The sequence below is a fragment of the Eurosta solidaginis genome, chromosome 4 (genome assembly GCF_040869045.1).
Source record: "Eurosta solidaginis isolate ZX-2024a chromosome 4, ASM4086904v1, whole genome shotgun sequence".
Taxonomy (NCBI): Eukaryota; Metazoa; Arthropoda; class Insecta; order Diptera; family Tephritidae; genus Eurosta; species Eurosta solidaginis.
Window position 1 is genome coordinate 120,709,309 of NC_090322.1, and position 27,769 is coordinate 120,737,077.

At 37.2% G+C, this 27,769-nt stretch overlaps 1 protein-coding gene across 6 annotated transcripts in view; it reads right to left on the bottom strand.

The window, feature by feature from the left end:
• Positions 1-27,769, bottom strand: part of Tao (Serine/threonine-protein kinase Tao) — a 201,589-nt gene that overhangs the window by 55,857 nt on the left and 117,963 nt on the right. For all 6 annotated transcript variants that reach the window (XM_067782681.1, XM_067782680.1, XM_067782683.1 and 3 more), the window contains exons 6-8: positions 18,113-18,286; positions 17,696-18,058; positions 17,496-17,618 (exon numbers count right to left, since the gene is read on the bottom strand). In XM_067782681.1, coding sequence (XP_067638782.1) covers positions 17,496-17,618; positions 17,696-18,058; positions 18,113-18,286 — 660 coding nt within the window. The remainder of the gene's footprint in view (positions 1-17,495; positions 17,619-17,695; positions 18,059-18,112; positions 18,287-27,769) is intronic.

Below are 27,769 nucleotides of genomic sequence, written 5' to 3' on the forward strand. Positions count from 1 at the left end.
TTACCAGAATTTGTTTGACGACCAAATAGAGGAACCCCCAGCAGGTGCCAGTATTTATGTATTGTGGCGAATGTTGACATCACTAGGCTGTTAGTAAATAATCACGCAACAACAAAAACATAAAGCAGCCACTCTTATATACATGTCCGCATTAAAGCTAGCAACACTTATGTAGAAGGCGACGAAGAGATATCTCACACAAACACACGTGTAGTCATCAGCCGAAGTAGTTACTCACATTAGTTGTGAAGTATAATTGTGAAGTACTACTCCCAAAGTAATCTAAATAAAGGCCAGTTTGCCATAATGAATATTGGAGTGATTTATTCAACATTTTAGCGATTCGAACGTTAGCAGAAGGTGCATAGATATCGGAATTCCCCAGCATTCGTTACAGTATGTTATAGAATAACTCCGTCCTCTTGGCAAATACTATAGTCTAAGAGCCCGTGACTGCTAGACCTTCGTCATTTTATAAAAGCTGAAATTTCGTCAGCGCATACTTCCACCTGAAATAGGAATGTTGATACACTATGAAGCTTGATTCATATTGGCTTTAGCAGATACGGTGCAAAATAGACCTTACTTTCGTCATTTTATAAAGGGGCATTTTTATCGCTCAAAATTTGACCCACACACAAATATCACTAATGGCCATATTACGAAAGTCTTTAAAGACCGGGCACAATGAAATTTTTCATATAGATGCGTTTAACACAAGCTTATGCATTACAGTAACATCGCCACAATCAACCAAGATCTTGCGTTTATAAAGATGAAAGAACTTCAGACTTGGCAATTGGAAGTTTAATTCGCCTTGCCCATTCACATACAAAATTTCGAGAAGCACTGTTATAAACATTATCCCTATACAACAAAAATACTTGCTAACATATTTCGTGTTGTTATTGTAGCAGTTACACTGAAATGACATGACAGTTATGACCTGAAATGACAGTCCGAGTCGCTCCGGTACATAGAACCGACTGCCTTGGTCGTGGTATTTATTTGTTATATTGCAGTTTTTAATTGCAAAAAAATTTTGAAAAGTTACGAGTGGGAAAAATAATTTCACCTGCAAAGTGTGCCAGTAAACGTCAAATTCTTCTTCTTATGCTTTGCTAGCAACAAAAGTTGCAAGTTGGCTACTTTTCATGTCAGATGGCGTCAGTGTCAATATACCGTTCTCCATAAAAATATGCGCAACCTACTCGTAATGCATAAGATTAAGTTAAACGCATCTATATGAAAAACTGCTCATATGACGGGGCTTTAAGGAAATTCAAGTAAAATTTTTAAGGAGACATAAACTGTGAAAACGTTTGCTTATAGCGTTTTCTTTTCTGGCAAAAGTGTTACGCTTTTTGTACGCCGCGCAAAGGTTATAAATATATTTTGTTCTATTCCAAAAAGCAGGTAACGCCTTTACGAGGTATTTCGTTCTTTTGAGAAAATTGTTGCCTGCTCGCAACGCAAAAGCGTTACACTTTTACCCTGCATAAAATGGCGGTGTAGCAGTGCAACTCCGTTAAACCAGCTGTTCGTGACAATTTATTTTCGTAACTTCACAAATTTTTAGCGAAGAAAACTGAAATGAAGGAAATAATTGCTAATGAATTTTTATTATCATTGACACCGCGTTTGTGTAAATTAGCTAATACACGGGGTAGCCATTTATGTTCTTTGCATGCACTATAAATGTTGAAAATTTTCTGGGGTAGGAGTAACTCTATTAAGGCTTTACCATTTATTTCAGAAAAGAAAACGCTATAAGTTTAGCATCCATCGTGACTTCCAAGTCAACAAAATAATTTACTGATACTAGAAAAAAATTATTAATATAGCGGCATTGAATTCGCGTTGCACCAAGCAACTAAGCAGTTTAAATCCGCTTGAAGCAAATGATATTCAAATATTTGGTTATCGATTGAAGGTATATTGATGCAATGCAACTATGCTCTTCCTGCTGTTCTTCGTTCCACTCCATTCTACTGCCGTTCACTCTGTTCGCAACATAACCTCAATATAAGCTGCCAAACTATATGGTAAACAAATCATCCGCGATCGTGTTGTGCAGTTCTATAAAAAAATTAAGTCCTGGAAAAGTATTTACTGTTAGTTATTTTAAAAGTGAGGGCGAGGACTATGACCGTGAAAAGAATAAAAGGCAGTGGAAGGGTTAAGTTGATTATGACCAAACGAGCACTGTCTAGCCCTAAGGACAAGTTTAATAATAAGGATGACATAAGTTAAAGTGAGGCTGCCGCAGAGATGAACTGCCTCCTGCAAGAAATCATACGTTTTAGACGACGAAAGTTATTTTCCTGTTAGTAAATCTCAGGTTTCTGGAAATGATGGGTTTTATACAAATTACGTTTCCGAGCGTGACTCCAATGTGAAATTAAAATTTGACCAAAAGGCAATGCTATACATCGAAATATCTGAAAGAGGAATTTCGAAGCCTTGGTTCAAGCCAAGTGGTCTTGCAATGAATCAAGAAGTGTAGCAGAAGGAATATGTGGGAAAAATGTTGATCCCTTTGCTTAAAACAGACCATTCTGATGATAACCACGTCTTCTGGGATGACAAAGCGTCGTCCCATTATGCCGTTAAAACGGTGGATTTCTTACATAAGCGAAAAATTTATTTTGTGCCAAAGGAGAGGAGTCCTAAAAACTCGCGCCAGTGTCGTCCAATCGAAGATTTCTTCGGAAAACTAAGTTCGTGGGCATATAAGAACAACTAGAGACCCAATAACTGTGAAGATCTCAAAAATAAAATACGTGCCTGTATTCGTTAAATACACAAAACTTAAGTAAATCCTTTTTATAACATTTTCAAAATATTCCCATATTTTTGTTATCACCCTAAAAAAAGCTGAAATTTTTTACGGGAAAGGAAATTTCTAAACTTTATTTTCAAGATTTTGTATTCGAGTTTCATTATAAAATTCCGCCAATGTTCTTTCAAGTTTAGAAGGATTAGAAGTGTCTGGCTGAACAAAGCCACTATGGCAATCAGGCTTGTGACTTCATATAACGTTACGAAGAAAATATATGAAAATCAGCCTATATAAAATGACGAAAGTTAGGTATATTTCTGCTTAAAATCAAGCTTCAAAGCAAACCAACATTCCTACTTCAGGTGGGAATATGGGCTGACGAAATTTCAGCTTTTAAAAAATGACGTCTGACAGTCACGGGCTCTTGATCGACTAGAAGTTTTCTAGGACCTGCCTTAACTGCTGCCTCGAGACCTGGCAGCCCTGCCGCCCCTTACAGCTGGAGCATTGGCCTGGCGAGCGCAGAACACAAATACAGAACATGCTCAACCGTTTCTGCCTGCAGCTCTCGCTTCCTACATATGTGGTTATTGACGAGGCCTAACTTATAAGCATGTGACGCCAGAAGACAGTGTCCAGTTAGTATGCCCATCGCGAGCCTTAAGTATTTTTTCATCAGAGATAAGACCTCCTTTTGAGTCTAATGTCGTAGGATTTGCATATTATTCTAGTAATTTTGCAGCCCCGCCCTTCTGTCCACTCCTTTCCTGCTTGACGGATCATATACTACTTCTGTCTCCTTGTAATTTCTCCCGAACGGATTGGGACGTCTTCCGTTGTTGTTGTTGTTGGAGCGAATAAGACACTTCTCCTTGGGAAGCGTTATCGATGTGGACAATCCACACGATATAGATCCGGCACGTTCCGGTAACAAGCACCATTAAGGTACAAGCCCGACCATCTCGCGAAGGAGAATCTTGGGCTGCCAGAGTCTCGTCTGCTAAAGAAACAAGATTCGCTACGGGTATGAGGTTGGCAATTGGGTTGGAGAAGCTAAAAATTGCGTTGAAAGGGTTGCACTACACAAGCCCTTGAATCATTTGGGTATTTTGTAGACTCTTACGACAGGCCGCGGGTATATTCTAAGCTCCCTAACACGCGGGGTGGGGGTCCACCTTCGATTCAGCGAATGATGCACCCCCATTTGCCAAGTCATCGGCCTTTTCGTTACCTTCTGTCCCATTATGACAAGGAACCCAGTATAGATACATGGTCCGGCTTGACCGAAGTTTTTCCAATGCTTCTTTGCATTTCAGGAAACTTCTTGATGAAGTACTGTGTGAGGTTAGTGCCTTAATCGCCGCCTGACTATCAATATATATGTATATTGACGCGACTGATCTTAAGCACGCTTTTTCCAGAATTTCTGCTGTTTTCTTGACGGCTTTTAATATATAGATAATAATATGCCGTGGTGTGGGTTCAATTCCCGGCCAAAGCAAAATCAAAAATTTAGAATCATATTTTTTCAATTAGAAAAAAGTTGTTCTAAGAAGGTTCTCCTCTCCCCTTTGATTTGGCAAACACTCCGAGTGCCATGATAAGCTTCCCAGTGAAAATTCACCTGCCTTGCAGATGCCGTTCGGAGTCGGCATGAAACATGTAAGTGCCGTCCCGCCAATTTGTAGAAAAATTAAAAGGAGCACAACGCATATTGGAGGATAAGCTCGGGCTCTTCTGAAGTATATGCCGCAAACAAAAAACACTTTAACGTAATGTTTTTTTTTTTGTATTCCTTTGTATGACTTATGTTTGCCTTGTTTAATGATGGAATTGTTTTATTATTTCAGTAAATTCTTTTTTAAACGGTTTTATTTAGCTTGACTTGATAGGCTGGTTGGCTGGCTGGGTGGATGGCCGGCACGAATTTTGTAATTAAATTTTAAGTAACTTCCCGATAAGCTTCAGGCTTCAAACTTGGAATATAGTTCAGAACCCGATGACCATGCAATAATAAGAAAAAAAACTCCGATAGGTGGGGCATGGATCGAAATATTTCAAAAAATCGTATTTGTGGTCCGATTTTGTTATGTATGGAACACATAATACATATGTACATGAATAGAAATCGACCTATGAAAAAAAATCGCCGTTTGGTGGCGCAAGGATCGTATTTGTGGTCCGATTTGGTCCATATTTAGAACACATAATACACATGAATAGAAAGAGACCTTTGAAGAAAAATCGTCGCTAGGTGGCGCAAGGATCGATATATTCAAACAATCGTATTTGTGGTCCGATTTGGTCCATATTTGGAACACATAATACATACATGAATAGAAATCGACCTATGATGTCCGATTTGGCTCATATTTGGAACTAATATTACATACCCGTATGCAGTTCTTAAGAAAACCGAAAAATCCATATAAAGAAGAAGAAATGCTTGGGAAATTTTTCGTTTGTCAAATTTTCTTATGCAGTACGTAACTCGCAAGAAATTTAACTACTATTTTATAAAGATTTTTAGGAACAAATTCACTCGGCAACTCTCGATTTTGCTAAGAAATGATCTCTTTCTTTAGTTTCTTAAGGAAAGGGTTGCATTTCGGAAGGAAAACAAACAAAAAAATTAAACATTTAATAAAATCAATTGAAATTCAAAATTCTATGTGTATTTAACGTGAACCACCACTCGTGGTCTAACGTCAAAACTTATTTGCTGCTCCTATTTCCATGCGAAAGAAATAAATCAAAATATTTCTTAAGCGTTTACTTAAGAACTGCATATAGCCCCTAACGCTGAACACAAAGTTCGAACTTTACTGCAATTGCAGTATACCTATTGCATTTCTGAAATTACGTAAATTCTATAGTACCAATAACTACAGTCGAATTGGTTTGTGAGATTTTCTTACTTTTACCTTTGCTTCTTTTAATAATAAATGACATAACCAAACCGGCAAATTAAAAGTTTAATATTCCAGAGAGTTTAACTGTTCATATTAGTTTAAACCGCCTAACTGGCAGAGTAAAACAAACTTTTCTTTAACTATAGTTTAAATAAGCACTTAAAACCTGGGCCTTATAATTCAATAATTTGCTCTTTAAATAAAATTCAATTTTCAATTTTTGTTATTCCACATAAAGAATGCAAAACATTATTATTAGTGCGGACTAACAAAAAGGAATAATGTCTAAAAAAATGTATTCATTATTCCACAACAAAAAAAAAAAGCATTGGTAATGAACAATAAATACAATACTTAGCCCGTATGCTAATTTCCAGGAACCGATTTCACTAAGTCCGTTTAAAATAAAACTCTCAGTATTTTCAGTTGACTTTAACTTTTTTATTGATTTACCGACGGTAATATCGCGTCGGTATGCATATGAGCCAAAAATTGACTGACTACTTTAATACTTCAATTACCAAAAAGGTGTCTATTTACTTATTAAATAAATTACATAGGTAAAGAGTTTAACAAAGGAAATTAGAGAACAATGAAATCAAGAAAAAATAAAATAATAGAAAATATTGGAACCAATAGTGGACTGTAACAATTGAATGCGTAGCGGTAGAATCGTATGATGCTGCTGGCATTGAACTTGCATTCGCTTTGTATGTACATAGGGATAGGCATACATATATAAATATGTATGTACGCTTGTTATTAGGCAAATGCATGCTAGTGAGCGCTCAACAGCTTTAGTACGCTATGCAGTTATTATGTATTAAATATGATGTTATGTTGAAGGAGTTGAATGACTTCCGACATATGACGATATTGCGGTTCCCAAACATACCGCCACCCTGAACGACGCGTTCACAAAGGCAATGTCGCTACCTTTGAAATTGGACGCTTGTATTCTCCTTTGCTGGTTTTGATTGTAACCACACCTACTAGATCATCATCTCCTTTGTGCCCTTCGACGATGCGTCCTAAAATCCACTTTGATGGTGGGAGATTAGGTTCTTTCAATACGACCAGTTGGTCGATTTCAAGACTAGTAGTGGACTGTTGCCATTTATTCCTCTGTTGTAAAGAGATTAAGTACTCAGTATGCCAGCGTTTCCAAACGCCTTGAACCATAGCATGCAGATGGCGCCAATGTTGTTTTAAGTTAAAATTTGTAGTTAAAGCAGATGGCTCAGGCATACATGTATACGGTTCGCCAATTAAAAAATGTGCCGGAGTAAGAGGATCGAGATCTGTATCAGAAATGCTGCACAGAGGTCGTGATTTTAAAATAGCTTCGATTTGACATAGTACCTTGCTGTATTCTTCGAACGTAAGTAGGCTGTCTCCAATCACTCTTCTCAAATGTAATTTTATAGATCGTACTCCAGTTTCCCACAATCCTCGAAAATGTGGTGCTGAGGGTGGGATGAAATGCCAATTAACGCCTTCGTTTGCTAAGGATTGAGCCACCTCTGCCCAATCTTCATGAAATATTGAGAGCCGTTGAAGTTCGTTTAAAGCTCGTTTCGCACCGTGGAAGGTGGTATCATTATCGGAATAAAGGTCACTGGGCTTTCCTCGGCGTGCATTAAATCTGCGAAAAGAAGCTAAAAATGGATCGGTTGTTAAATATCTCACCAATTCGATGCGTAGGGCTTTAGTAGACAGACAGACGAATATGGCAAACCAAGCTTTACCAATTTTTGGATTTCGCGTTTTTGAATACTTTATGCGTACAGGGCCAGCGTAGTCAAGTCCGCAATGTAGAAAACACCGACTGGGCTGAACTCTTGCTGATGGCAAATTACCCATAAGTTGAGTGCTGGTTGCTATTCTTTGCAAGAAACATGTTTTGCAACCAAATATGACCTTCCTTACTAAGTTTCTGCAGCCCAAAATCCGAAATTGTTGACGAACAAGAGCGAACGTCGCTTCGACACCTGCGTGCATATTGATTTCGTGCGTATGTCTTACGATGAGTAGCGAAATTTTGGTGTCTTTAGGTAGTATAATCGGAAACTTTATATTGTAATTTATATCTGCATGTTTTATGCGACCACCAACCCGAAGTACACCTGATTCGTTTATGAATGGCGAATAGCGGATCAGCGTAGATTTGCAATGTAGTTGTTGTAAACTTTGTAATTGGTCAATGTCTTTAAAGAATGCATGAGCTTGCGCGCCTTTTACTAATTTGATTCTAGCTTGTTGGAGCTCGTATGTAGATAAAAACGAGTCACTGTGACCCTCTCGACAAAGGCGTGCTTTGTTGATAAATATTATGCAATATGCGACTATACGTGTCAATCGCCACCAAGAAGATATTTTTGAGCTTAGCAACAACAGCGGATTATCAATTTCGTTGGCACATAATACTATCGCCGCCTTAGGATTTTCCTCTACGAGTACCAACGGGTTCGATGACGATATATTGAATTTAGTGTTAGAAAACCACGATGGTTCAGGGAGTGCTAACCAGCTGGGCCCTGACCACCAAAGCGTATGCTCAATTAGCTCTGTAGGTAGAATACCACGAGAGGCACAGTCAGCAGGGTTGTCTTCGGATCGAACATGTCTCCATTGACTTCGAGTAATTACGTCTAAAATTTCTGCGGTTCTGTTGCTAACAAACGTAGCCCATTTCCTCGGTGGAGCGGAAAGCCAATGAAGAACTATCTCCGAATCCGTCCAACAAACAATATTTGAAATTGTTAAAGTTAACGACTCCTTGACGAGAGTGATCAGCTTCGTTAGCAACAATGCGGCGTTCAATTCAAGCCTTGGAACTGATATTGGTTTCAGCGGCGCCACACGCGTTTTTGCTGCTATCAATTTTATGGCGTAGGAGCCTTCAGTGTGCACGCGACAGTATACAACAGCCGCGCAAGCCACGGTTGATGCATCTGAAAATCCAAGAATCTCCACAGGCTTTGAAGGATATGAAATGTATCGTGGTATCTGTAATTGTTTTAAATGATGGAGCTCCCCCATATAATTGCACCACCGTTTGCATAAGGCCTCCTGTAGTGGGTTATCCCAACCAAGGCCGTAACACCAGGACTCCTGGAATAAAACTTTAAAAAGAACCACAATAGGTGCAACCATACCTAATGGATCGTAAATCTTCGAAGTTTCTGACAACACCATTCAATTACAGGATCACCAATATTCAAAAATAGCTGATCGCTAGACGGATTCCAATGTAGCCCCAGAATTTTTACAATGTTTCAGATGTTTGAGAGTGCATGGCAATTGGATTAAATTCGCAGATTGCTTTTGGTAAAGTTTCAAGCAGAGGCCAACAATTTGAGCTGCACTTTCTCAAGTTGAAATTAGCTTTTGATAAGAGTTATATAAGTTCGTTCTTCAGACCTATCAGATCTTCGACGGTATCGCATCCAGTGGGTATGTCATCTACTTATGCGTCGTGCTCAAGAACGCGTTAATCATTGGGAAATTCTGCTTTGTAGTCTTCCGCAATTTGTTTTAAAAATCTCACAGCCAGAAAAGGAGACGGCGCAAGCCCATAAGTAACAGTTAGCAATCGGTAATGTTGAAAGTTTAGCTGTTTGTTCATGACTCAGTACAATGCGTTGATAATCAGTTTGTTCTGGATGCACCCTTATGCCGCGGAACATTTTCTCAATATCGGTTGCGAACACATACCGATGCTGGCGGAAACGTAAAAAAACACCAAACAAATCGCGTTGAATCGGTGGACCAAAATGTAACCGATCATTAAATGAATACCCAGAGGAATCTTTAAGCGAACCATCAAAAACTACCCGGCATTTGGTTGTTGAACTGTCACCCTTAAGTACGGGATGATGTGCTAAATAAAAACGTTTTGAAGTACTCACATTAATCTGCTGCTCTGGAATCAATTCCATGTGTCCCAACTCAAGATATTAATTTAAAAATGCTGTGTATTGTTGTTTTAGCGCAGGTTGACGTTGCAGTTTGGCATCCATACTATTAAGGCGTGAAATAGCTTGCGGCAAAGTGTCATCGATGGGTTTGATATCGGCTTTAAATGGATATTTAACCACATATGTCCCATTCTCATCTCGTTGCACTGTTGAAGAAAAATACTTTTCTACCGGATCGTGATCGGTGATTTTACTCTTCGATGATTGTAAATTATCCATTTCTAAAAGTGATCGAACCAGGTAATCTACATCTCCCAACGCGTGATTTACTGACACCTGGCTTGGACTCACCAACTCAGATAAACATGACCCAGTGATTACCCAACCGAATGAACTATTTAAAGCAGTCAAAGTTTGATTGTTTAATTGTATCTTTTCACCCGTTAAAATCTTCCAAAGTTGATCAGAACCAAGAATCATGTCGATTGAACCAGGAATTCCGAAAGTTGGATCTGCTAATGATAATTGGTTTATTTGCTTACGGGTTTGCTCGCATAAATTAATTGATTGAGGTGGTAGTATTGAAGTCAGCTTTTGAAGAATAAGCGCTTCAACCTCAACATTATTTTCGTTGTTTGCAGAGAGTAGTGTAAGAACTACACGACCTCGAGTATTACCGACGCTTTTCGACGATAGCCCTACAATTGGAACACGGGCATGCTTGCGCTCTGCGCCCACCAACTGAACAAATGCTTCTGTAACGAATGAAGCTGTTGACCCAGTGTCAATCAGCATTCGACAGTTTACCACAGTGCCCCATTTATCACTCACCCTAGCTAGAACGGTAGGTAAAATTGTTTGCGACGAGATTTTGACTTTTTGAATTGTATGATTACTCACAATAGGTTGAACTGCACTATTTTTGCTACTTGTTGCATTTTCAACATTGGCTACACTTTGTCTTTCTAAATCTTTGGGCTTGGCATTATTTTCAAAATGTAATAAAGTTGATGGGCGGAAGAACAAACACGGCATTTCACAGAGCTCAAACACTTGTTAAACTGGTGGGAGCTACCTAGGCAATTAAAGCACAATTTCTTATTTTTCACAGTCACTCGTCTGGCATTAACATCAAGTGCTTTAAACTTAGGGCAATGAGTTAGGGTGTGTACATCTGTGCATTGCATTACACACTGATTAGTGTGCTTCACTTTTGATGAATTTGCAAAATGTGCTACGGCAGCCCGCCGAACTGTTGTATGAGTACTAGGTTGGCATGATTCCAGGGAATCACACCGGCGAACTAAAAATTGCAGCAACTCTTCAAATGTCCGTTCCGTTATAGCGTTGCTGGATTCTGCCCAATCCTTCTTTGTTTCGTCGTCCACCTTGCCCAAAAGCATGTGGATTAGCCACGGATCACGTTGGTTGGAGTTGAGAGCATTAAGTCCTCGAATGACTTCATCTGCTCCGTCGGTTATTTTTCGCAGAGTTCACATTTGCCGTGTGGCAAGTAGGAAGAGATAAAAAGGATTGAATAAACGATCGTACGATAAGCGGTTTACGATCATACCGCTGCACAATGTTTCGTGTAGAACAAGCTAGCTGGACAAAATTATTTTATGAGATTTTCCGTTTCATATGCAGTCATTTATTACAACTACGTCATTTTTTCAGCCATATGTTCTTTTTTTTATTTTTTCCAAAATTTTACTTCATATGCATACATTTGCTTATTTCATATACAGTAACTCATGTGAATAAGTGATATAGATCCAAAAAAATTTAAAGGACTTAAGAATATTACTTTATTGTAATTAAATTGAATGGACTAAAAATCTCAATACTCTAAAAAAATCTGAAAATTCCGAAAAAAAAAATTTAAATTTTTTATGAAAATTCGTCGAATTTTTCAAACATTTTTTAAATATTATTTAGTTTTTGTTATAGATCGTGACAAATTTTCTTATGGGAAATTAGTTAAAATAAATTTGCGAAAGCGAAAATTGTAAGAATTGTCCAAAAAGGGGTGTATACTTATTTATGTGAGTGACTGTACATATGTACATACATATTTTGTATTTATTTGAGTATTTATCCTGGCACTACAATTTTTACAAAATTATTTTATAGTACCAGTCAGGAATGTAAACGTGAATTACAATAACAATAATAACAATGTAAATAATTAAATTAATTATGTGAAAATTACTTATTACAAAAACTTAAAAGTAAAGTATCATACAAAGTAGAAAAGACAATAGATTTAAATTAAATAAAACCTGATCCAACAAAAAGTTATAGGGTAGGTTATCTTTTATAATTATGTTATTATTCGCTATCATCACTTTCATTCGATGAGTCACTTGAGGAATAGTCATGAGCATCAGCAACACTACTGTGAAAGCTTGAAACAACTGGGGTATTTTTTGACTCCTCAACATTATCGGGGGACAGTAAATTTAAGACTTCTGAAGTCAGACATTTAAATTTTTTCTTAGGTATCTCCCTAAAACTGTTAACTAAAGGATCCGATGTTATAAGCAACATATTCATAAGGTCTCTATTCGTGGCTTCACGCGACTGCTTTTGTGTGTTATCATCCCTGAATCGTCTCAAATCTTTGTTACGGGCTTCCTGTGCTTCCTCAGAAAGTTGACCAATAGGTAAAATTGCTGATTTTATAATATCAGTACTATGCACTAAGATTTTATGAACTGTAACAGGCATATTAAACCATGGATAGAGATCTATGTATAGTTTTTAGTCTCGACCGCACATTTTTCAAATCTTTGGATATTTATATTGTGCCCAGATGCTAATGCGCGAAGGAGAGTGTCAAATATTTTGATGAGCGTTACATCCAATCCCGTAATCTCAACACTAGCCTCAGAATTTTCGAAAAACCTACGAGCAGTGTTGCCGTCATTGGTATTACCGAAACCTGGTTTTGGTTTATCTACTATGAATCCAAGTACACTTTTAAATTTATTCTGGATTCCGTTGGAACGTAGCTTTACAATCTCTTTATCTGCCTCATTCCTAAGCTGATATTTTTTACTTCGAGGCGATAACTTATGTGAAGCAAGCATTCAAAACATCTTATCCATGCATGGAGAGTAGACAAACCAAAACCAAGATTATCTCGGTTAGGCGTAAAGTCCCGTAACTCATTATTCATATCTTTTGGAATGGCAACACAAATATAATACTTTTGTGCGGAAGAAGTTTCAGTCAAAGCATTGCAAACTTTTCCGCCAATCATTGTTAGAAACATATTGTGATTTACGGAAACTTCGTATTCTTCGAGCATGTACTTTGTTGGCAACAACGCATTTATCTCCTCCAAAACTTTGTTCGTATCAAAAACAATAAAATCTTTTGTTTCTTTAGAAAAAATAAATTTAATTGGACGACAATACATGGTAGAAGAAGGTCGAGGATTCTGCCAAACAATGTTACCTTTTTCATCCTGTAATTGAAGAGGAACGAAAGAAAATATAAACAAAAACTCATCAGTGTCAGAACTGCATGTAAACTTTTGCTTATATTTGCTATGGCCAGAGCTTCCATCGCAACCCCACTTCTGATTAAAGTATACGTCAAGTTTGTAGGTAATAAACTAACAAAAACTTCTTGATTTGCTAAAACTAAACGCTCAACATTTTTATCTAATACGGACTGGACTTTAATTTCCGCACGTGTTTCACCCACATCAATTTCATTTGGATAGCATTATGCTTTAGCTTTTCTTAGACTATAAAATGATGGATAAACCTTATGGCCTGCCTTGATGCTCCACTTCCGAGTCGTTTTGTACACATAAGTCGTCGACTTGCTATCTAGGTAGTATGCTAAAGCTTCTACATTGCTCAAGCATCTTGCATCTGGCTCACATGTCATCTTTTTGCCGGATATTGTTTTATAATGTTAGCAACATTTCTGTTGCCGGACCAGGACTTCTAGATTGCAAGCGGTCATCCCCTCGACGCCGTTTGGGGTTTTCACTGCAGCTAACAAAGTCCTTCTTTCGTCTTCCGGGGCCGGGGTTACCTGAAGAAGTGGTTGGTTGGTCTGATGGCAACTTCGAATCCACCGTTATTGCAAATGTGAAGTCTGGACCCGAAAGCCACCCCGAGTTTTTATTCAAAAATCGCTCCTTATGTCTTCCAATTTTGATCCAGCTTCGACGAATATGCCGATATTTGTAAGCTTAAACTTTTTGTCGAATACTCGGCTGCTTTGCTTAAATCGTACTTCAGTAAAACAAAACTCAATAATTCTTTATATCTGGTTTCCTTCGAATGTTGAACCCAAATGTCAAAAAACTCCGTTCTTGGTACGGTTATAACTAAACTGCTTTGTGTTGTTGATTTTCCGACAGGGTGAATAGTTGATGATTGTTGTGCTGCCATCTTACGACTATATGTTGCAACGTCTTAACTTTTTTCGTTTTGATATAAAAATGAGCTATTGAATTATTGTTGTACTATTTTATCTCCATAGATAAGACTTTTTCCCCAGTTTCACAATTTAAAGCAGTTAGCTTTTTTGTATTTATTTTACAAGGTTTCAAATGATTTTGTTTTTTTTTTTTTGCAAATGAACTAGGTATTTACGAATGAAATGTAAAATTTTTTCTCAAATAAAACACACAGCTTTTGTATTTGTTTTATGATTTAGATATAAGAAAGTATCGCCACTTTCACAGTTAGGTTTTAGATATTTTGTTCCAAAATGAAATGTTTAATTTTTTTTCTCAAATACACTATATCTGTAGTTTTTTGATATAACCGATTAAGTTTTCCTTGATTAGATTCACAAGCTTTTAAATGATGATTTGCAAATGAAATATTAAAGTTTTTTGCAAATACACAGTTTTTGTTATTTTTATCGTTCGCACTTGACTGATTCCCACGCGAATCAGTTTTCAAATATCGATATTAGAGACCGGAACCCGCTTGATCCGGCTCGTAAGGACCAACTTTTTTAATGGTAAGGAACAATAAACACAATACTTAGCCCGTGTGCTAATTTCCAGCAACCGATTTCACTAAGTCCGTTTAAAATAAAAATCTTTGATTTACCGACAGTAATGTCGCGTCGGTATGCATATGAGCACAAAAATTGAGTGACTTTACTTTAATACTTCAATTACCAAAAAGGTGTCTATTTACTTATTAAATAAATTACATAGGTAAGGAGTTTAACAAAGGAAATTAGAGAACAATGAAATCAAGAAAAAATAAAATAATAAAAAATATTGGAACCAATAGTGGACCGTAACAATTGAATGCGTAGCGGTAGAATCGTATGATGCTGCTGGCATTGAAATTGCATTCGCTTTGTATGCACATAGGGATAGGCATACATATTTAAATATGTATATACGCTTGTTATTAGGCAAATGCATGCTAGTGAGCGCTCAACAGCTTTAGTAGGATATGCAGTTATTACGTATTAAATATGATGTTATGTTGAACGAGTTGAATGACTTCCGACATAAGACGATATCGCAGAGGTTTATTACGATGGAACAAAGTAGTATGCGGTTCCCAAACAAGAATAAAAGCTGCAATCCAAAAGTGTTAGTCCATGAATGGGAATGCATGGATTACATACCGGGATGATTGCTTCCTAAACAACTCTGGGAATTTTCCTTTATTTCAATAATTTCTGAAAACACTTTTTTCAATTAAATGTTTTTTATTTCCAGCGAAGAATCACTCCTGCCAATAAATACTACTTTGGACTAGGTAGGCAATTAAAAAGGAAAGTCCTCTCTCGGCGAACGAAAATCATACTCTACAAGGCACTTATCGTTCCCGTCCTGCTATATGGTGCAGAAGCATGGACCATCACAACGTCAGATGAAACGGCTCTGGAAGTGTTCGAGAGAAAAGTTCTTCGAAAGATTTATGGACCTCTACGCGTTGGCGATGGCGAGTACCGAAGAAGATTTAACGATGAGCTGTACGAGCTATGCGCAGACATCAACATAGTCCAGCGCATTGAAACGCAGCGGCTGCGCTGGCTAGGCCATGTTATGCGAATGAAAGATGACGCTCCGGCCCAGAAAGTGTTTCTATCGGAACCCGCCTATGGAACCAGAGGTAGAGGGCGGCCCCCACTCCGTTGGAAGGACCAGGTGGAAAACGATTTAAACTCCCTTGGTGTGACCAATTTGCGCCGGTTGGTAGAGAGAAGGAGCGACTAGCGTGCCCTGTTGGACGGCCCTAACCGTTTAAACGGTTAAGCGCCAATTAAGTAAGTTTTTTATTCCCTGAACTTGAATAAAAACTTAATTGTGGTAAATGGTCCAGAGTTTTTTTTTTTGCATATAGAAAAAAGTTGAGAAAAACCTAAAATTTTCTCTAATCTATTAATTGGCAAGAATATACTTCTCCACCACACCATCTATGGAAGACGTATTCATTCGCATTTTTGGATTCCTCGAATATGCAGAGGTACTTCCTGTATCAGTCTTTGTCCCACATATGGCTTCCTAGGTTTCTGTCCACTTCTGCCGGAAGATTTTCTCACATCGGTACAAGTCTGCCCTTAAAATATTGTAACGTATATTAGCATCACTAAGCGGTTGTTAAAAGAAGGCACAACAACGATAAAGCTAGCTGCCACTCTTGCCTACGTAAACAAATCAATCATCATTTACGCACACACATACAAGGTGACGGAGAGATACTCACAAGCGCATGTAGTCATCGGCCGAAGTGGTGCTCACAGATACACACGCATATGGCTACAAACTACAAATATACATGTATATGGCTGGTAACCAAGCATAAAGTTCGCGAAATTACTAGACCTTATGAGAAATGGGTGAACGAGGAAAGCGAGAGTATAAAAGCAGCGCAAGCTGAGGCATGACGAATCAGTTTTGATTTAAGCACGCTATTAATTAGTTGTGAAGTATAAGTGTTATTGTGAAGTACTCTCGAAGTAGTCTAATAAAGACCATTTTTATTGAATATTGGAGTTATTTATTCAACAGTTTAGCGATTCGAACGTTAGCAGAAGGTTTGGAATTAGCGGAATTCCCTAAATTCGTTACAATATCCTATCAAATTACATAGTTACTTTCGTGATAGAAAAATACTTTCTTCGACACTTTTCGCCTTATCGCATTAGTAACTTCTATTCCTATCGAAATAGTTTCTAGCTGCTATGCCGATTTGGTATCTAAATGTTCTTTTGCTTTGTGGGAAGAACCACGGCGATATCTCCGGCGATCATTTCTTCAGAAATGTCGTTTGGAATAAGTTACTTGCGCGAGAGAAAATGTTTCAAAGACTTTAACAGCAAAAATGCTATAGCACTTCAAATGTTTTTTAAAGATGAACTGTCCAAATGTAATATACAAAGAAGTTCCGTTTTTGCACGTACCTCCTCAATTACTTAATCGCAATTTAAAAAAATGTGAAATTAAGAATACTGTAATCGTAATCGTAGGTGTCTAAATTACTATTATAGTTTCTAGATAAAACGGCTCAGTTCTTGTATGCCAAATATCTGCGTAGTGCTAACGGAGATGTCTTGGGAGCCGTGGCAGCTTCAATCAGTTTTCTGGGTTTCAACAGGAACGGGGTTTTTTCGTATTTGAGGAGTACATTAGCCTCATTTTGTAAATGATGTTCATAGTTCCATATTTGATGGCATAGTTTCAAATTTTTTACTTAGGGTTACACAACTTGGGATTTTAGTGCCAAAACTGCCATATGTTGAAATGAAATGGCAGAGAAAGCCAGAGCCATGAAGATCTTAAAAAATGGCAACCATTTTTTTTCGGATTCGAATTATAAATAACTAAATCATAATAATTGTTGCACCTGAAATGTTTTCATATGTTAAAAGAAAATTTACCTGCTCCTCCCGAAGTTGGTGCACACTTTTCTGCTGGCGATATTCCAGCTCTTGGGTTTTTTCGTGATGTTTCAACAGCATACCATGCGCCTGTTCAAGTTGGTGTTGCTTTTTACTCAGTTCCTAACACAATTCATAATATTTTGGATATTGCAAACATAGAAAATAACCAAGTCCACATAATATTTTTAAAAACTTACATCACGCAATAATTGATCTTCAAGTTCGTGCAGAGATATTAGGCGTCTCCTCTTGAACTTTCGCATTTCCAACTCAATGTACTGTTTTTGTACTCTGAGCAAACGTTGTTCTTCTTGCGCTTCCGCTTGTTTAAGGTTGTCTTTCTGCGATTGCAATGTTAAATCACGTTGACGTTTCGGTGTCGATTCATCCATGGATAATTCGCGTTTCCATCGCTCTTTATTTGCTTTATACTCCTTTTTGCGATTCAAATCAAAGGCCTTGCGATCACTTTCCTGTTTTACAGAAATTTCTTTAAATAGTTTCTTTTCTGCCGCAACTGTTTGCTTTTGCCGACGTTCCAAATCTTGCTGATGCTTCGCCTAAAAATATATCACAATGATTATGTAACAAACAAAACGATCAAATCAACTCACTTCCAGGCGTTCTAATTCCCTTGTAAAATTGTGGAGTAAATTATCATATTCCTTATCCAAAGCACTCTTATGAGCTTCCATTTCCAATTTACATTTCTCTTCAAGCTTCATTAACGCAGCTTGATGTTCGCGTCTCATACGTTTATAGCCAGACATTTGTTCATGCATTTCCTCCTGTACAATGAAATTGAATACAAATGATGTTTTAAATAAATAAAACACAGAACAATATCTGTAAGCATATGGTTTGAAAGATTTATCAAATGATTTCAGAGATGATAGCTAAACGAAATAACGATTCAGCTTGAAATACATTACTCCTTTCGATGCCTTTTATTTGCCACAAAAGCTAACGAAAGTATATATATGACGTAACAACTAATTTTACTTTTGATCAATTTAAGAATCTAGGGAATAAATTCTTTAAAGCACTACAAAATTTCTATATACATACGCAAATATTTGTTCGAGCAATAGCCTACAAGTATTGAGAAAAAGCTTTCAATTTTTTTATTATTCGTAGTTAATTTGACTATATCACTAATGATCCGTTTTTCTTTTCTAATTTTTACCTCATTTACCTTCGCTATAGCACAGGCACGTTGTCGTCGGTGTGAAGTAGCGCCCGACTATAGGCCCGTGAGACTGTGGAAGAATGTTTCTGTTAAATACTCAGAAACCTGGGCATCCTAACACACATCTGATTGAAGAGACCCTGACTCCTAGGGAGATAAGGAGTCATCTTCGCAAGCACAATGAAAAAATCCGGCACACAGAAATACAGTGCATCCTTAGCCTCATTCACAAAAAGTCGGCAAAGTCGTATGCCGATAAATGCCCGGCGAACCCTGGTCTCAGAGTTCAATACCAGAAACTCGCAGTTGAGGAAAGCACTTTCCAGAGAAACGTGCGTCGCTCTGACACAACCTCGATCTGTATACTGTAATTGGTGAAACTCTTACTTAACCAGAATGATTCGTCATCGATATCAATTAAAAATTGTGAGTGATCCCATTTGCTTGGAGCAATCAATGATTCTGCAACCGTATCGAGAAGGAAGGATACCCGTATGCTGTTCGGTTTCACCCAAACTTAGGCTCTTCTACTTGTATCTTTTAAGAGTGTACACGCCTTTTCATTAAATTGCATGTCTTAATTTCACAGGATTTGTTAAAAAATATGTTTTGATCCCAATTTTTTGGACCAACATTTTTTTATAGAGGACAATATATGATGACAATATAATATGAGTAATAGATTTAAATATTTATGTGTTAATTACAAAATTACTTAGTATGACAGCCAGCTCTCATTGTTTGTTAACACAACCCAAGTAAAATGGCAGTTTATAAAACGGACGAAGACAAAAGCTTATGATTTCTATTTGATCGATTTCCAAATAATAATTGCATTAAATCAAATTAAAAAAAATGTTGGTATGAAGAATTTGATGAGTTAAAAATTTTCGTAGTAAGCAGATTATATGATTATTCAATTACATCCATCACAACAGCTTTGATTATCTCATCTTGATTGTTTATGCGATTGTACAAGGTGTCAATTTGTCCACTTGTTGATGGACACAGGACATAGGAGTACTGTTCCTATCAAGGATAATGTCGCGTTAATTTGTTTTGTTAACAATTTATTGAATATATTGTAACGAATTTACTTGCAAATCATCTTATTTGCAATCCTCTGCTAAGTTCGAATCACTAGACTGTTGAATAAATAACTCCAATATTGAATAATGGAAAAATGACCTTTATTAAAGTACTCCACTTATACTTTGCTACTCGCTGGCTTAATAACCAAACTGATTGATAACTCAAATTAAACTGAATTACTTCTTACTCGCCTGCCCCGCTTTTATAGTTTACGCTGCATACTTCTAGGCTCTTCGATTTCCAGAAGTTACTAGTTAGTTCGGCTACAAAATCGCCAGCCACAACTACGTGCACAAATTATTGCTCTCTCTTGTGACAACTCAAATAAGATATATGCATGTGTTTGTGCATTGCCGCTCCGCTGCTCGTATACGTACATATGTGTAGACGCAATTATTTATTCGTTTATGTAGATACATAATGATTGAATTATTGATGTGCATTCACGTCACTGGTTAGCATCGGCTTAGAGACGATAGCATCGCTCAGTGCTGCTAACATTCGTTACAATATATAAAATGGATAAATGAAATATTCAAAATTAGAGTATTTTAACTTTTTTTTTAATTTTGTTTATTTGAAATACACGCACATCCAGCTCTAACAAAAACCACTACTGTTGCATTGCGGTTAGAATAACAACAATTGTGGAAAATTTGCAAAATTTATTGTACCATTGATACCAAAATAAATGTTTTGTCTTACTACGCATAAAACGAAGAGGTTACTTGTATTTAAATTTAATATGCCCCTTTCGCTATTATACGTTATTAAAAATGTAAATTTGTCGATTTTATAAAAGTGATGCAGATAGATCAAAGTTAGGGTAGAACAAAGTCTCCCGGGTCTGTTAATCCATAATATAAAAATGAATCGCTGCTAAGCGCAAAACTCGAGAACGGTCGGACCGATTTATTTATATTTTGAATATTCCTTGAAGTATGAGGATCACTCTTAAGGAGAAAAAAATTCTTTCCAAGAAGTGGACCAGAGACCTATCCATTCGAACTATTTCTATTCACGGCTCGATTTGCCTGAAATTTGGTATATAGGTAGCCCTTTGCCTAGATTCGTATTCACGAAACTTCGGGCCAGGGACCGATATATTCGAACAAGTTCTGTTCATAGTTTGATTTGCTTAAAATTTGGTATATAGGTAGCCCCTTGCCTAGATTAGGAATTAAATAAATAAAAAAAAATAAATGTAAGGCGCGATAACCTCCGAAGAGATCTAAGGCCGAGCTTCTCTTCCAATTTGCGTCGTGCTCCTCTTGATTTTTCCCTACAAATTGGCCGGACGGGACCTACATGTTTTATGCCGACTCCGAACGGCATCTGCAAGGCAGATGAGTTTTCACTGAGAGCTTTTCATGGCAGAAATACAATCGGAGCGCTTGCCAGACACTGCCGAGGGGCGACCCCGCTTAGAAAAATTTTCTTCTAATTGAAAAATCTTATTTCTAAAATTTTGATGTTGCTTTGCCCGGGAGTTGAACCCAGGGCATACGGCGTGATAGGCGGAGCACGCTACCATCACACCACGGTGGCCGATTAGGAATTACTATTCTTTTTTTTTCGGGAAGTCGACCAGGGACCGATCTATTCAAACAAATTCTATCAATCGTTTTATTTCCCTAAAATTTGGTATATTGGTAGACCTCTGCCTAGATTAGTATTTACGAAACTTTTTTTCAGGAACCGACTTCTTAAAGAGATATGCAGATAGACCAAGGTTAGGGAAGAACAACGTCTGCGGGGTTTTCTAGTACCTCAATAAAAAAAATAGTTTCAATCTATACTTTACTTATAGTTGTAAAAAAATTAAAGAAAAAAAAACTTTTTTAAAAATAAGCTTTTATTATTGGTTAATAAAATTAACTAAAAAGTAAACAATAAATTGACTCTAAAGAAATATAACACTTTATAAGTTCATTGTAACCTTTAACGATAATTAGGCTTTTTCGTCTGCGACAAAAAAATTCTATATTGTACATAATTATATATTTTTAACTTAAAGCTTTACACCTAAATTATTAAATCTTACAGTTTATATCACAGTCCTAATTGTTCTAATAAAAAACGTGTTAAATTTTGATGGTATAATTAAGAACATTTAGGATCTCCTTTTCTTGCTATCGGAATGTAACACGCTTTTATTAGAACAATTAGGACTGTGATATAAACTGTAAGATTTAATAATTTAGGTGTAAAGTTTTAATGTTAAAAATATATAATTATGTACAATATAGAATTTTTTTGTCGCAGACGAAAAAGCCTAATTATCGTTAAAGGTTACAATGAACTTATAAAGTGTTATATTTCTTTACAGTCAATTTATTTTTTACTTTTTAGTTAATTTTATTAACCAATAATAAAAGCTTATTTTTAAAAAAGTTTTTTTCTTTAATTTTATTTTTTACTTTTTAGTTAATTTTATTAACCAATAATAAAAGCTTAATTTTAAACAAGTTTTTTTTTCTTTAATTTTATTGTTCATTTTGTTCCCACGAGTATAGGACAAAAACGGTCCATCCGCCAGAGGTCCATTGTAAAGGGATAAGGGCTTCAGTACAACAGGGTTCGCCCTGGTACCCTGAGGCGCAACGTTAGCGATATGAAATTTTTATACACCCTCATATCATTCAGCCCTCGGCACGTGCCCACCTTGGCATTGGGTCATAAATACTAATAATAAATCAGAAAAAATCCACATTCATAACCAACAAATTTTCTCTGTGGCAGAGATCGGCATCAGGTAACTTTTTTGATATTCTAATATATCCGCAGCAATTTGAGTATGAGTACGTATAAAACAACCAAGCGCAACTAGTCTGATCTATTCGTTTACATACAAAAATTATTGTGTAAGTATAAGCTATGATGCATATGGATACAAGCTACAACGGTCTCTCGCGAACTATTCTCGTGTTTGGTTTGTTTTCGTATGAAATTTTAATTGAAATACGAAGCAAAAGTTTGCTTCGAAGGGTGAATTTCAAAGAGCAACTGCTAGCTCAGCTAATCAGTTATCAGCTGAGTGAAAGAAATTGTGCTTTTGAAACGATACGTTGAGCCAACTGTCAACAACCCATCGATAAAAACGTTGAGTGAATGGAGCGGAAAATTTAATGCTCACTAATTTGCCGTAAAGTTGTAACTCTGCGTTCCAAGAAGTTATCACTAATCAACTTCGCCAGCAGTGTTGCTTTGGAATGCGCCCTATGCGTTGTTAAACTCATTCAAATGAATTTGTATATATGTGCATACACATGTTCACGTGTTCTTGCAACAACAAAACGTTAAACATATACATATAAATATACAGATTTTCGAGAAAACATATCGTATGTGTTTGTCAAAAGTAGCTTCACTTCGGATATCAGCATCTTCGGTTGTCAGATATTTCGCGTTCAACGCCAAGGCGGTGTCAGGATGAAAAAGACTCTCAACCAAATTACTGAAACGAATCTCTACGTTTAAATAACCCTGACTGAGTATGAGTACACGATTTTTTATATCGTGATGCGAATATATTGGGGCATATTCATAATCGAAATAAAATGTGACTAAGTTAGTTGAAGCATTTTTGACAGAGAGCACATATAAAATTGTGTCAAACAGTGCTAACTTAAACTCATATTTTATTTTGACTTTGCCTATGTCGCGTTCAGTTTACAACTACTCATTGCAGATCTCAGCTCTGTGGGTTAAATATGTAAAACAAAATCAAGTGCGCAGAAAAGTATGCAACATTGAGCGATAACAGCCTAACTTCTACGTTCGTTGTATACACAAACAAAGCGAAGTTACCTCGTTTTTGAGCCGCTGTAGGTTATTCACCATCCCTCTAAACAAGGGACTTAGGCTTTTATTCCCTTGTGAATACAAACCTTTACCGATAACTCTGTTATCGATTAATTTATCGAATTCTCGCAAAGTAATATTGCATTGTCATCGGACTTACACATGTGTGCAAAATTTCAGCTCAATCGGACACCGGGAAGTGTATCAAATTTAACTTGCAAGATTTGATTACAAACAACAGCCAAGTGAAAGTAAATAAAAGCTTATACATCAGTCATCGACTAGCATTCGCCGCGTACGGTTGTATTTCAGTTGCGTTCTCTCTTTGACATTACCTTCACACTTAGTGCAGTTTCTTGTAAACAACAAATACCGCTAACTAAAATTCCTTTATCACATTTTGTGTTTTAAAGTGCCCACGTGCTTTAAATATAGTGTAATCTTGGTTATCTTTAACTATGCCCCCCGGGGCAACAAGCCATGGGGGCAATAGGTTTTCTATTTTAGAAAACAGCCCCAAAGCTAACAAAAAAATAATATCCAAACCAATTGATAGTTTCCCTGACCTAACACCCCCTACCAGCCTTCCTAATACCAAGTACGTTGTAGTCTCTGCTACTGATGTAAAAAAACCTCTATCTCTTTACTCGTGCTTTGCTGTGAAAAGATCTCTAGAGCCCATAAGCAAAACCATTGAAAAGATCACAGAACTTAGGGACGGCAGCCTATTGGTGCTAGTGAAAGACAAACAATCCGCTGATAAATTCATTTCTGCTAAACTACTACCAGGAATTTGTGAAATTAAATGCAAATTTCATGAAAACCTTAATTTCGTCAATGGCACGATTTTTGCACCCTACCTTACTATCCTTTCCGATGAAGAAATCACAAAGGAGCTAGCCTCCGAAGGAGTGGTAAATGTCTTGAAGTTTACAAAAATGGAAAACAACAAAGCTGTACATACTGGAGCAATACTGCTCACCTTCGACCTATACAAGCTACCAGAAAAAATCGACATTTCATGGCACAAAGCGCGAGTAAGGGAATATTTCCCGAATCCTATGCGTTGCAAACAATGTCAAGAGCTAGGTCACACCAAAAAGCACTGCCATAAACCTGCTCTCTGCCAAACATGCAGCTTCCCACCCCACGATGACAATTGCGCGCGTGTTCAGTGCGTCAACTGCAAAGAAAAACACCCATCGAATTTTAACAAATGTGCAAAATTCCTTGAACAGAAAGAAATTTTAAAAATTAAAACTCAGCGTAGATGCACCATGAAAGAAGCAAAAGATGCCTACCAGGCACAATTTCCTAGAAATGTTACCAACAAACCAAGAAACCACAATTACTACCGAAAATAAACAAACAACAATCGATTCGCCTATAACTCGACTGAGTCAGCAATTGATTCAAAACAGCAATTATTACTTATTGCCAAATTCTAACATACAATTTTCCAACGCAGATTCAGGAGACATCCTGAACGTCAGTTTTGCTGAAGATTATGGCCTTTAATGTTCTTCAATGGAACATAAAAGGAATATTCAACAACATGAATGAATTACACCTTATAATAAAAGAGCACTCACCTTCCATTATATCGCTTCAAGAAACACACCTACCATTCAATAGAACAGCGCCAATTTCTAATTCGTACACAACATACTTTTACAACTTGCCAGAAAATCTGGCTAGCAAACAAGGGATAGCCGTTATGGTTAGAAATGACATACCCCACAAACGATTAGACGTCCAATCTCGATTAGCGACTATTGCTATAGAGGTTTTTTTTTTTTTTTCCTTAGGTCTCTACACGCTAGCCGCGCTTCGAGAAAATGTATTATTTCTTTTCTTGTATCTTTTCATGTACATAACTTGAATTTAAAATTATTATAACTTAATATATACATGCATGTGAGTATAGTTGGTGATATGATTTTATGAAACAATACTGTCTGCAACTGGATACAGACGTGAGTTTAAATTTCAGGTATTTAACTTAGCATACAGTAATGAATATTTGTTATTGCAATGAATTAAAGATTTTTAGTGTACTAAATATATTACTAATAAATTTCTTGAAAGACTCGATCAATTCTTGATTCCGTGAAATATCTATTATGTTGTATGGTTGTATGTTAAGCTCCTTGCAAAGGGTTTCATGAATTCTTCTCGCATTCTGGTACCTGGGACACGAGTAGATTAAGTGACTAATTGACTGTGCTTCTCCTTCGTTGCATGGACATAAGTCTGTATCAATAATATGGAAGCGATTCAAGTAGGCTTTGCAGAAACTGTGACCAGTTAAGCACTGCGTCATTTCGAATGAAATTCCAAATATTTTGGCGCCTGGAAGAACATTTTTGTGGTACTGCCTGTCGATTCGTCTGTGTATTCACGACGCCATGCTTCTTGCGTTTCTTGTTGTATAATTGCTTTAGTATAGCTCATTGGAAACTTTTTGTAAACAGGACTTTTTGTCAGACCTCCCGCTTCCTTGGCTGCTTTATCTGCTTGCTCATTTCCGTCGATACCAGTATGAGCTTTTACCCAAGAGAAATTAATTTTGTTTTTTTGACGTAGAAAGAACAACCGCTTATGTATTGACGCTATTAATGGCGTCGTACTGCTTCTATTTTTGATAGCTTCAAGACATGATTGGCTATCACTAAAAATGTGTAGGTTTTGTGTTGCCAAGTAGCTTTGAGCCCAGAATAGCGCAGAATCGATTGCGTACGCTTCAGCTTGGAACACGCTGCATACATTGTGAAGCTTAAATATTTCTTTTTCAGAAGTTCCATCTGGATGGATGATAACAAAGGCCGATCCGCATTCTCCCGTTTCTAGTTTGCTTCCGTCTGTAAAGATCTGTGTGGTATGATGTGCTATTAAGCTATGAATTTCGACCTGTCTACTGATGTTGCTATATTCAATGGTTTGCCGATCGGCTGGGTGTAGCAAGTCTTTCGGATGTATATCTCTATCTAAATCAACTTCTACTGGTAACCCAGGTTTTCCGCCTTGTTTTCTGACCTCGTATACTTTGCTTATTTCTGCAACTTTAAGATGGAGTGGCGTGAACGCAGCTAGTGCTAGTGCAGAAGTTGCGGACACAGTGTGAAAGCCACGTATCGCTCTTATAGCAAAACTTCTTTGAAAAGATCGGAGAAGCTTACGGACGCAGTAGTAGTTAGTTGCTCCTCCCCAGACACTTGATGCGTAAGTAATCATGGGCTCGACAACTTGTCTGTATATTATCGCAACATTTTCGGCATGAATTTCCCATGTAGGTCTCACATATTTGCATATATTATTAAAAATTCGTTGCGTTTTTCCAATGATACAGCGTGCATGGCTGATAAAATTTAAATTGTTATCTATTATAACTCCGAGAAGTTTTATAGACTCTACGAACGGCAAGTTAGTTCCATTTAAGTAGAGGTTAACATGAATATTAAATTTACCATCATATCTACGTATATTCCCCCCCCCCCCCCCCCCTCCCCCCAGCAATCGTTTAGCGTAAACGACCTCTTCAACTTGTCATCTGGGGTTAACACAGATCTTTTATTAGTGGGAGACCTCAACGCATGGAGTCCCTTGTGGGGCTCAGAATCCACCAATCAAAGGGGGAAAATAATCGAAGATTACTTGCTCTCAAATAACTTGATGGTGCTAAATGACATGGCACCAACGCATTTCACAACACACCAGACTTTCACACATATTGATGTGTGCCTATGCTCCGCTAGTTTGGCCCCAAAAGTATCTTATTCTACTCTCTCTCAACTGCATGGAAGTGATCATTTCCCCTTGCTCACCAAAATTCTGTTAGCTCGGTCAAACTCGGGGACACCAAAACCAAAATTCATTATAGAAAAGGCAAATTGGGAGAACTTTCAACTCTCGGCCAATGAAACCATGAGCAAATACCCATTGTCCTCTAATGTAAACAAAGAAGCCAATGCATTGAAAAAAATAGTACTTACAGCAGCACATTTATCGGTACCCCAGACCCACAAGAGAAAACGTAAGACTGTAGTACCATATTGGTCATCAATCCTTCAGGCGTTAAGAGAAAAGAAACAGAAGCTTTGGCATATATATAAGAAACATAGATCTCCTGAAAATCTTGTTGAATACAAGAAAGCGAACGCAATTTTTAAAAGGGAAGTAAATGCAG